The 11,409-nt window shown below is 56.8% G+C and overlaps 1 protein-coding gene across 4 annotated transcripts in view; it reads left to right on the top strand.

Moving 5' to 3' along the window:
- The window catches only part of sty (sprouty signaling antagonist), a 39,713-nt gene extending 29,058 nt beyond the window's left edge, over positions 1-10,655 (top strand). For 2 of the 4 annotated variants that reach the window (XM_025306809.1, XM_025306808.1), the window contains exons 2-3: positions 8,043-8,301; positions 8,517-10,655. In XM_025306809.1, the coding sequence (XP_025162594.1) occupies positions 8,049-8,301; positions 8,517-10,222 (1,959 nt within the window). In that variant the 5' untranslated portion in view covers positions 8,043-8,048 and the 3' untranslated portion in view covers positions 10,223-10,655. Of the gene's footprint in view, positions 572-4,797; positions 4,821-8,042; positions 8,302-8,516 lie in introns of those variants that run through there. The other 2 variants (XM_025306810.1, XM_025306811.1) reach the window with 2 other exon arrangements.
- The last annotated feature ends 754 nt before the right edge of the window (positions 10,656-11,409 follow it).

Here is an 11,409-nt window from a genome sequence, read left to right as displayed (position 1 = left end):
AACCCGTGCGGATTCTACGTGCGCGTATCGTCCTCGACTACGGCACTCTTACGGGGACTCTCAGGCGGATTCCCGCTCGCGAGTCGCCCGGACTCTCATGATATTGGCGATCCGCGCGAACGTGGGGGACAGAGAGACGACGGAGAAGCGCGGCAAGAGTGGAATGGACGCAGGACGAAAGTGCGAGTAACGGAGTGCTCGTCGTCCCACCCGACGGCTCTTCCACTGGTCCATATTTTCTCTCTCTCTCTCTCTCTCTCTCTGTCTCGAGGACGACGTAACGCGTCGTCGTCATCGTCGTCATCGTGTCGTTGTTCCTGATGCCGTCGTCGTGCGAGGGCGAGAGAGAATGCAGATTCGAGCGTCGCGACAACCGCGTCGGCGACTCGAGGAGCACCTCGAACCTCGGGAACGTTCCTCGCGAGTACCCACGGGGTCGTCCTCGTCGCCCTGCGGACCGTTGTGCTCGCGCGTGAGAGTGCGTGCCGTCGCTGCCGACTGCAGATTTCGTCGGCCTCCACGGCGGAATCCACGTTCTTTTCTGCCAGCTCGCTAGTCCTATGAATTTTCAGTAAGTACTCCTGATACTTTTCTTCCATCTGCGTCCTTTTCGCGATGTAATCTGTAATCTGGACGCGAAAGAAAGCTACGATCGCAAATTTGGGTTTTTTTCTTGTTTAGAGTGAGACTCTCTCCTTCTTTCTACGAAGTCATCTGCAAAGTTACAATCGTGAAATCGTTTTTTTTTTCTTTTTTCGAACAAAACAGGCCTCCAAATACGCATAAAAAAAAAAAGGAAGAGGAAGGAATCGGGGACGGTTTCCCGTAGCGAGACACGTCTCTCCATTTTCGTGTTCCCTTTTGGCCGATTGCGTAATTAAAAGTAACTTCCTGCCAAGAGCGGTCTCTCCTTCTGCCTCTGTCTCTCTTTTTAGCCGAATTCTTTCCGGCACACAGGCCCGAAAACGGTCGCGAATGCGGTCGAAAATGCCGCCGGGGGGGGGGGGGGCCTCATAGGATTTCTACGCTCGCATACGCGCTCGCGTCTCTCCGTCTTCTCCCACGATTAATTCGTTATCGCTGCGCGCAGACCGGATGTACATCCGCTAATGTCGAAGCTGCGACCGTAAAGTTCCGCGCGACGGCTACGGAGCCGCGAAGTCGGTTTAGCCGCAAAGTTAAGTTAGCCAATTAGCCGGTTAACTCACTCGTGACTCGTATAATTATTTTATTTACGCCGTCGCGCGAACCCGCGTCGAATCGAGCGCGTTAATGGACACCCAATCGGAATGTCTCTAATTAACCGTTGCGAGATCCCGGATCGCAAGTGCCGCGACAGTAGTCGTCGCGGCTGCCGCTCCGCTGAGAATCGCTCGGCTGATTTTTCATCGTGTGGCTTTATCGTCGCTCCCGCGTCCCGCGACTTGATGAATTTTCTCGCTGCGCCTCGGAGATGCGGAGCGGATGTCGGGCAGAAAAACTCTGGACGGCGCTATCGCGAACGCGACTCCTCGCGCGCGCTTATCGTGCCGCGCTCATTGCCGCAGTAAAAGTGCAATCGGCGAGTTTCACGGGTGCCGCGAGATCCCGCTTACGTGTAAATACGAGCGCATAAACAAATCCTCGCACGCGTAGGAGATATCGGAGCTTCGGAAATTCCACCCGACTCTGCCGTGTCTTCTGCTTCAGCACGGAAACGGACGCTATCTCGCTGAGCAACGCCGCGGACTCTGCCGAAGGCCGGCGTAAATTGCTCGATAGCGGACGGTTCCCAGTTTATAAATAGCGCGAAATTCAGTTATCTTTACGATCGTGCATTATCTCGCCACAAACTTGCCACGGCTCCGCGTGTATGTTGAAAAATTCGTCTATGAATACATAAATAAATAAATTTATTTATTTATTTATTTATTTATTTATTTATTCATTCACTTATTTCACACATTCCAGTGCAAGCGTACGTCTTCGCAGACGCTCGTTCGCTCGTCCGAGAAGAAGACGCGCGTTATCGTCGCCGGCGCGTAATTGAAACTCGTTAGCGGATCGCGCCGCCGCCGACGAAGTCCGAACCGCGGGGGAAGCGGATAACCGGAGGAAGAACGTATCCGGTCTTATCGTGCTTGTTTCCGAACGCTATTAAAGGCCGCTATATTGAAGCGCGGCATTCGTGGGCTCGCATGAAAGAAGCCTTATACGACGCTCTGAAGCGTCTCTCGATACGGACGAATTCGGCGATTGCGAACCGCGCAGCGGACTCGCGTTTCTCCCCCTCAGCCTGTCCCCCTCCCCCCCCCCTGCCGTCTCTCTGTCCGATCTGTCTCTCTGTCGGTCTGTGCGATTGAACGAGCACAGAAAATCATTTCTCTGAAATGTTACCCGAGAACGCGTGCGCGCGACTCGTCTCGCAATAATCTGTCCTTCCCGCCGCGAGGCTGCCGCGCGCGCACACGCTCTCGCGGTCACTCGCGGCGTTTTGCGAAATATCGCCGACTCAATGAAACTTCTGATAATATCGCCTCGCCTTGCGACCGACACGTCCACTATGACCTATTTTGCCTGAGACCGTCGCGAGTTTATCACGTCGCGACGGGATCTTCACGGTTTTGCACAATTTCTCGCGATAACGCCGCTTCGCGCGAGTAATTACGGCTCGCTCGGCCGGGAGAGAGAGAGAGGGAGAGGGAGAGGGGGGGGGAGGACGTTTCGTAAATATTCCGAAATTCTTTTCGCCTTATCGGCGCGTGTAATCCGACAAACTTGCCGCTGCGACGGTTCGTTGATTTTTACGTATTTAGACCACGCGGAGGAAACCGATATCGCAGGAAGGACTTATCCGGTCTTATCGTCAACGCGTTTCCGACTGCCGTTGATAAACTGTTTGCGGCGGCGCACGCGCGTGCTTGTCGTTTGCGAGCGTCCGTACGCGAGCGCATTCCCGCGCAATACAGCGCCTTCTCGGCCGCGCCGCGCGTTCGACTCGAGCGGAAAAACGCCCGGCGCGTCTATCGATGCACGGCGAAGAAGAAGAATCGTCTCGCGAACAATGCGCGAGGACGCGGGGGGGGGGATCGTTCGCGACGTCCAGCTCTCGACGGTGCGAGCCCCGGGGCCGGGGGCGCGCGCACGTGTTAAAATTCACTTGTCGACGTTAATTGACCGGCTTATCGGATCTATTCTCAGTTTATCAATCGCAAACAGCATTTTTCTCGTCGTCGGGCTTGCAGATACTCGCTTACGTCAGTATAAAAAGCGCACACGTGCGGCGTGCGCAGCATACCGCGGCTTCTCCCGGATTAAACACTCCCGCCCCGCGATATATTTTTCCATTTTTTCTGCTGGCGCGGAAGTGGAGTTTATCGGTAGAGTTTATCTCGCGCGGAGAAGCGCGATGCATTTTTGCGACGATATAAACGTCCGCGAGGTTCTCAAGTGTATAAATAGCGCGTGCATGAAGTTCAGGTAAAATGTGTCTCTCCTCCGATTTGGCGGTAAAGGGAAAAATCTGGACTGGTACTGTAAAATTTTTACCATTTTTTACCAAGCTTTTACTATAAAATTCCGCTTGAGCGCGCGCGCGCCCGCAGAGCTGCGGGGAGCGATCGATGCGATTTTGTTGAATTTTATTCTTCAAACTCTTCGTTCTCAACGTTCGATTTCACGCTCGCGTGTTCAATTCGATGATGAACGCGCGCGGCAGGCGGATGTAGTATCGATCATCGCACCGTCATCGATTCGTTTATCGGGATTTTTCCCCGAAGTCCATTCCATTCGCGCGCGGTTCGCGATTGATTCAATGTTCGTTTGATCGTTACCGAGAAAATCCGCGAACGCGGTCGACCGGCGCGTATCTGCGATGAAATAACTCGAATATCTCCGCGAGCAAGGGAGAAAGAGAGACAGAGAAAAATACGATCGCGGCACTTTCAAATCAGCCTCGCAGACGTTCGAGTAACGAATGAAAAGGAAAACACCCCGCAGCGGTACTTTGCATCAACTTTAAGGTGACCGAAATTTCGACCGCGAGGAACTCTCAACGCCGCGGAAAAGTCGGCGAAAATCACTCAAAGTCATAATCCCGTTGGCTCCCTTTGGGCTTTTCATTGAAAATTTCATGAAATCTTTCTCGAAAACTCAGAGGTATCTCAATAAAAACATAAGAGCCCGGTTCGAGTAATGTTTCAGAAAGAATCCTTTCCGCGAGAAAGGAGTTAAAAAATTCCATTCATAAAAAATAAGGAAATGGACGAACCCTCAGAGTCGTCAACTCTTTTCCCAGGACAAGTAACCTGCGGAAGGACTCACGGCCGAACTGAAAGGGTCAATTGAACATTGCATAACCTCCTCCCCCTCCCTCCACAGATCAACTATAAAACAATATTCAGCGCGAAAAGACGAGCCGCGGTTCACGTCGCGGTTCACGAGAAACTCAACGGGGAACTGTAACTATAACGGTGCCGCCGGCGATGTCGGCGACGCCGACGCCGACGCCGGGCGTCGGCGTCGTCGCGCTGCCGATGCGAGGTCGTACGATCCGCTCGAAGCAAATCGGTCGCTCGCGCACCGGCCGGCCGCGCTCGCTCGCTCGCTCGCGAAACACTCTCGTCTTATCTGCGCGCGGACGACGGCTGGCGCGGAGCGGCTAAAAGCTTTGACCTATGGCAGTCGGTCGACGATAGCCGACCCGCGCGCATTCCACTCCGCGAGAGCGCACCCTTTCTGAATGGCCCGCCTGTTTCACTCGGCGCGTCGTGACGGGAGCGCGCGAGCTCCGCTCCTTGGCATCGTCTAGCGCGGCCGGAGTCGCTCGTCCCAAAAGTGGCGTAAGTCGAATTTTCGAAAGAGACGCGATGATGTCACACACACACACACACACACACACACAAGTTGTGCGCGATCTGTCGGGGCGGATGCAAAGAGACGCGAAAGAGGCCGGCGCGTGCTCTTTGCGGATTCGCTCTACGTGTGCGTGTATATATCGGGTGAGCGCGCAAGTCCGCATCTCGGGGTGCAGAGAGAGAGAGAGAGAGAGAGAGAGAGAGAGAGACGGAGCGGGTGATTTTGTTTTGGGAAACTGCCTGTTTATTCCGCCGACTAATAATTTATCGTCCTCCAGTGGGAAGCGATGGCGGCGATCGTGTGTCGAGGATAAATCGTGTCTAACGAAATCATTTTTCTGCACCGCGACGCCCGTCAATGACTCTCTTTCTTTCGCGTTCGTCCGATAGGCATAATTCTTTTGCAGAAAAATTAATTGATTATGTATGAATGTATGTGCTCGCGGCGAGGCGAGTGACGCAATCGGGGCCTCGACGCGGCCAGAATCACGGATTCGACGGCGCGAACGGCACGGTCGATGGGGAACTAGCAATGTCACATTCGGTGGGACACATGGACGTGGATATGTGTGTGTGTGTGTGTGTGTGTGTATCACGCACACACGTACGCGTGCACATATATTTTTTGCGCGCGTGTGCGTCACAGAGCGCTCCTTTCCGCGCGCGAGAGCGGCGCGAGGAAGGAGGAGGAGCGGTGGTTGTTGCGCCGCGCCCGCGAGAGATATTGAATGAAATCCGAGAGAGCGAGGGATTTTCTCACGACTCTTTTTGTTTTCCGCAGTGTATCGCTCGCGAGGATACTCGATTCTCCCGACCGGCTCGGAGGAGAGCCGGTCGCGCGCACGTCGTCGCCGCGACGGTAAAAATACGTCGGTGCAGTTACGACCGCGCACGTACACGGTGACGTAAATAAAACGTTAGGTCGGCAGAATAGATCCGAGAGATCCGTAGCGAATGCTGCCGCCGCGGGCTTTCGCGCTTTCATAAGCAGCCCCGGGTATCCGCAAAGCTTCGGATCGCCGATTCCGATGAATCTCTCTCATCGAGCCGAGCCGCGCGCGCGCGCGCGATACGATACGCGAGACCGATATTCCTGAAGGGTACTCAGCTTATCGCGTCATCGACGAGAAACGCGCGATAAAAGCCGCGTCCGCGGACGCTGACACGCGAGTGAGTTTCACATTGAAACACTCGATTTCTCATGGGCAACCCTAATACAGCTCGCGTCTGCATCAAGGGGGACGACCAAGTGGAACGACTGATAAAACGGAGCCAGAGGAAGCTCGCGGAGCATCCACGATTAATGATCTCGATACGCACATACACACGCACACACATGCGCGATTCTCGGAAGACGCGTAATAATCGAGCGCACGAGCCGAGCTTGAAAGTTGAAGACGCCGACGACGCGAGTCTGGTTACGTCGTCGTCGCCACCGTCGTCGTCGTCGTCGTCGGCGGTCTCTCTCGGATCCGGGCAGCTGTTCCTCAATTACCGGCGCGCGCTGACGCCGCTTTAGGTGAATGAGCGGACGCTCGCGAGCGCGGCGGCGGCGGCAGGTATATAATCAGCGCGACAACAATATAATTTCGAAGGCAGCTTCGCGCTCGCACAACGGCGCGTAAGACCGGCAGTGGCTGACAATCCGTGGCGGCGTCGCGAGATTCGCGCGTCTCGCCTCGCGCAGGGATTAACGAGCGCGCGCTCGCCTCTGTCGTCGTCGTCGTCGTCGTCGTCGTCGTCGTCGTTGTCGTCGCCGCCGCCGCCGCCGGGTGGACTCTAATCGCGCGAGATCTTCTCCTCCGACTCTCTCTCGCACTCGCGGTATAATATTAACAATCTTCGCTCGTAGTAAATTACCGCTCACACAGGCGGAAGTATAAATAATTGAACAAGTGTTCTCGGCCGTGTCGCGAAGCCGAGGAGCGACCGCTCGGCGACGCGGTCGGCTCCTCCCCGGCCCGCGCGCGCTCGCCGAGCCAACCTGATTACATCTGGTTTACCTTAGGGAAATATAAAAGTCAAATTTAAAGCACAACGGCGCAGTTTCGCGAGATAAGCCGGCGCGATTTCGTGAGCGCGACGTATAACGGCGCGCGCACGCCGGTGCTTGCGTCGCCGTCGTCGTTGTCGTCGTCGGCGACGGCGACGAGGAGGAGGTCGGACGCGCTCGCTCGAGCTCGCCTCGCTCCTCTGTACCTCCGCCGCACAAGCCGTGGGCGCTGCGAGTGGGTTGCTGACCACCGAATCGAGAACTCCGCGGCCCACTCGCGCGCGTTCTCGCCCACGTCGAGAGACCGTCGAAGCTCCGTCCGCGGCCGCGTAGGTGCCGGAGCCGAGCTGAGCTGAGAGAGCTCCGTGCCGACGCCTCGTCGGGTACTCCCGTTCGCTCGTATCTCCTTCGTCCGCCGCGCGTCCTACGTTTCTTCGTTCCTCCTGCGGCCATCCCGATTTCTCGGCCCGCGCGCGGGGAAACTCTACGCGCCGAGGCTTCACTTTCACCCGCCGCTCGTATTCGCGCGCGCGCGCGCGCGCGCGCATGCTGGGACCACCTCCGGGATTCTCCTCTCCTCCGAGCTGCGCTGAAAAATCGCAATCCCCGCTGCGTTGCCGCACCGCTGCCACCGCGCCGCGGTTACCACCTTGCGCGGGAATTCCGCGCCGGAGCGAGAACGTTGGGCGGAAAGTACAGTTTGGATAAATGCGCGAGGCTACTACGACTATAAAGTCGTGTCGATGACGACTGAATATCGCTGCTCCGGAGGACGCTCCGGACTTCCCTCTGGGACGAAAGAGCGAGTCGCGGTAGATACTCGAGTAGAAGTAGGACCAAGCGGTCGTACTTGAGCGATAACAGTTGTTGGCTCATTGTTGGCCGCTGACGCTCGCAATCGATTTTTGTCGTCCGCCACGTCATTTCGTTAAAGATTTTTCTAAAGCGATGGGGGAATTACAATAAGATATCTTTTACAATACATTACAATACAATAGAATTACAATACAATAAGATATTCGAGTTTCAGTGATTGCTCGATCTTCCTGGCTTCCTTAGTTGAGACTTTCCAGCCACGAGGCTCGATTTCTGCTCGAGGCCTGCAGAACGCAGGCTCTCCCGCGTTTGCACGCTGATTTGCCTCCCCCTCTCTCTTCCCCTTCTCATGTCTGCACACGATATATAATCACATCTCGATATTATGGTGCTTTCAGGTGGGGATGAAGCGCGTGTCGCGAGGGCGAGAGGAAGCGGACGCGGAGCATTATCGAGCCCCATCCTCGCTAATGGAACGCCCTCGTCGAGAGTGCCACCACCTCGTGCGGGCTGGGCAGTGCGGATTACCGAGGCGACACTTACCCCAACGTCAAGTCAGCGTCCATCGGTCCCAGGTACACCACCGACGGCTGTCGAACAATGGGCTAGCGAGCGGGCGGTACCGGTTTGGACGGGTCGTGCCGCAGCAGCAGCAGCATCATCGCCATCATCTTCTTCATCATCATTATCATCATTGTCATCAGCGTCGTTGTCAGCAGCAACAACGGTGTCAAACGCACCAGGTGGACTCGCGTTCGTCAGCACAGCGGACCGAGGAGTCCGCGGAACAGCCAGCACCGCTGGTCTCCGTCTCGAGCATCGTTGGGAGGAGAGGGAGGAGCTGGAGGCGACGAAGAAGGTGGAGCATCGACAGCAGCAGCAGCAGCAGCAGCAGCAGCAGCAGTGTCATCAGGATCACTGGCATCAGCACCACCGTCAGCAGCGTCGTCCAGAGACGCGTAGCCTAGCAACAGCAGCGGGCCGTCTTGAAGTGAGAGGTCGGCCGATGTCGCGTAACGATGCGATACCGCCGCTCACGCGGCACCCTTCCTCGCGAACGAACAATGCCGCCGCTGGTAGCTTCACCAGCAGCGCCGCCGCCACTGCCGGCGGCGGTGGCGGCAGCGGCGGCAACGGCGGCGGCGGCGGCGGCGGCGGCGGCGGTGCCGACGACTGTGGCACCGGCGAGGACGCCGCGGATCATCACCCGCGTGTCGTCTTCGCGGAGGAGTGCGTGCACGATCACAGTCGGCCATTCCCGCCGCCTCGGCTACCGTCTGTGCCGCCGCCACCGCCACCCCCGCCGAACGTGACGACGACAACGACGACGACGGCGTCGGTACCCGGGACACCGACGTCCCGAATAGCACCCCTTACCATGCCCCTCACTCCGTTGTCGAGTTCCTTTCGGAGCAGGCCGGCCCTGCGTCGTCCGCAGAACGTGGACACGTCGAGCGACGCGAATTCCAGGAACCTGCTGGCGTCACCCGCGGACGTCACGACGACGACGACGACGACGACAACGACGACGATGACGACGGCGACAACGACGACGACGACAACGACAACGACCACAATGTCGTCGTCGTCGTCGCCCAGAAGCCCGCTCGGCGAGGTGAGCTTAGCCACGCCACGACCCGACGGCGAGCGGACCATCAACGAGTACGTCGAGACGCCGTTTAAGCACTCGTGCTGCAACCAAGAACGACGTCTCGACGCCGACAACAAGGTCGTCGGCGACTGCCCGAAGATCGAGAGGAGGCACCACCATAGCAACCATCAGCACCTCAGTCACCACCATCATCACCACCTGCGGCTTCATCACGAGACTGTGACGGACACCGCCTTGGTACCGACGCATCGGACACGTGGCCGCGCGAGGAACCATCACCAAGGTCTGCGTAGTGGCTTCAACGGCGGCGCCACCACCGGTGTCTCCTCCATCGCCACGTCGGCGACGACGACAGCGCCGGCGACCGGCACCGCCGTCACCAAGCAGCCGGTCTCCTTCACCAAGGAACCCGCCAACAACCTCGGCGCACGGGCACCCTACGATCCGGCCGGTCTGTCGATCATATGTGACTTTTGCGACAAGTGCCGCTGCGAATCGTGCCGTGAGCCGCCGCCTTTGCCGAGCAGGTGGCTCTGCGACAACACGTGCCTCTGTTCGGCCGAGACCATATTGGACTACGCCTCCTGCCTGTGCTGTGTGAAAGGTCTCTTCTACCATTGCGTGGACGGCGGCAGCGGCGGCGTGGCTAGCGGCGTGGACGGCGAGGTCGGCGCGAGTTGCTCCGACGAGCCGTGCTCTTGCACCGGCCACCGCAAGATCTCCAGGTGGGCCTGCCTGGGCGCCTTGACGCTCATCATGCCGTGTCTGCTGTGCTACTGGCCGTTCAAGGGCTGCGTCACCCTCTGCGAGGCGTGCTACGCGCGTTACGCGGCGCAGGGCTGCCGTTGCAACCCGAGCACGGTCGGTTCAGGCGCCGGCGGCAGGCACCATCCGATCGCCGGCGACATCGGGGACTCCAGGGATCCGGAGAAGAGGTTGTTGGACCCGGTCACGCCGGAACTCTGAGTGGAGAGGAGGCCTGTAAGGGTTGTAGGCTGTTGCATGCTCCCGTGGTGTTCTCGATGCGTGCGTTCGCCACCGGAGGAAGAAGGAGGAGGAGGCCTGTCAAGGACTTTGCCCTCTCCCCCCGTCCCAGGTGCGATAAACACGTGGACACACCGCGCGGTCGGGGTGGAGATCCATTCGCCGCGTCGTCGGACGTCGGCAGGCTGCGTGCGTGCGTGTGCGGTCGCAGAGGGAGCAAGAGTGAATTGCATCAAGTACAACACCTGCATTTAAGTCGAGGAGAACGATACCGGATTTTGACGAAACTGTACGTCTGACGTGTCGATCGCGAATATCTTTATTTATTATTCTTCCATGAACGAAAAGTGCGTGCGCGTTTGTGTATGCGTGTATGTGTGTGCGTGTGTGTCTGTTGGGTGCGAGAGAGAGAGAGAGAGAGAGAGAGAGAGAGAGAGAGAGAGAGAGAGAGAGAGAGAGAGAGAGAGAGAGAGAGAGAGAGAGAGAGCGAGTGAGGGGGGGGAGAGCAGTGCGTGTGCGTGAGTAAATGTGTGCTCGCATGTGCGTGTACGCGTGTTCGTGCGTTTCACATGCGCGTTGTATGGCGAACGGAATGGTCGAGAGGAATGAGGGTACGCGAGAGTGCCAGCGTATCGTCCAGACATACCACTTACGCATAGATAACTCTATACATAATGAATTATACGCATCGTGCGTGCGCGCGAGTCGTACGTACGTATTCGCGCGTCGAGCGAAATCGGGCGGACGGTAATATATCGGGGTCGGGGGGAGGGGGGTCACACATAGAAAGACACGCAACAGACGAACAAACACACACACACACACACACACACACACACATGCTTACACAGAGACACAGACACACTCCACACAAAGTAAATAAAAAAACTAAAGTATATATATTATATATATATATATATAAATATATAAATATATATATAGATAGATAGAAATGTATATTGTATATTATGTTTGTATAAAGAACAAACTTTTATACGGTTAATTTATTTGCGGCTGTAACGCTAAGTGTATGGTTCATCATAGAGCGAGATGCGAATTGGTATAGAACAATGAGGGACGGGGGGGTGAGGAAAGGAGGAGGCGTAAGGCGAATTGTACCAATGACATGGACCAATATGGCCGCTGAGTGAAGCCCGCGTAAGCGTAAC

The sequence above is a fragment of the Harpegnathos saltator genome, unplaced genomic scaffold (assembly GCF_003227715.2).
Source record: "Harpegnathos saltator strain DR-91 unplaced genomic scaffold, Hsal_v8.6 scaffold80, whole genome shotgun sequence".
NCBI classification, from domain to species: Eukaryota; Metazoa; Arthropoda; class Insecta; order Hymenoptera; family Formicidae; genus Harpegnathos; species Harpegnathos saltator.
The sequence above is the reverse complement of the archived record's forward strand: the minus strand, read 5'-3'. Positions and strand labels throughout refer to the sequence as shown.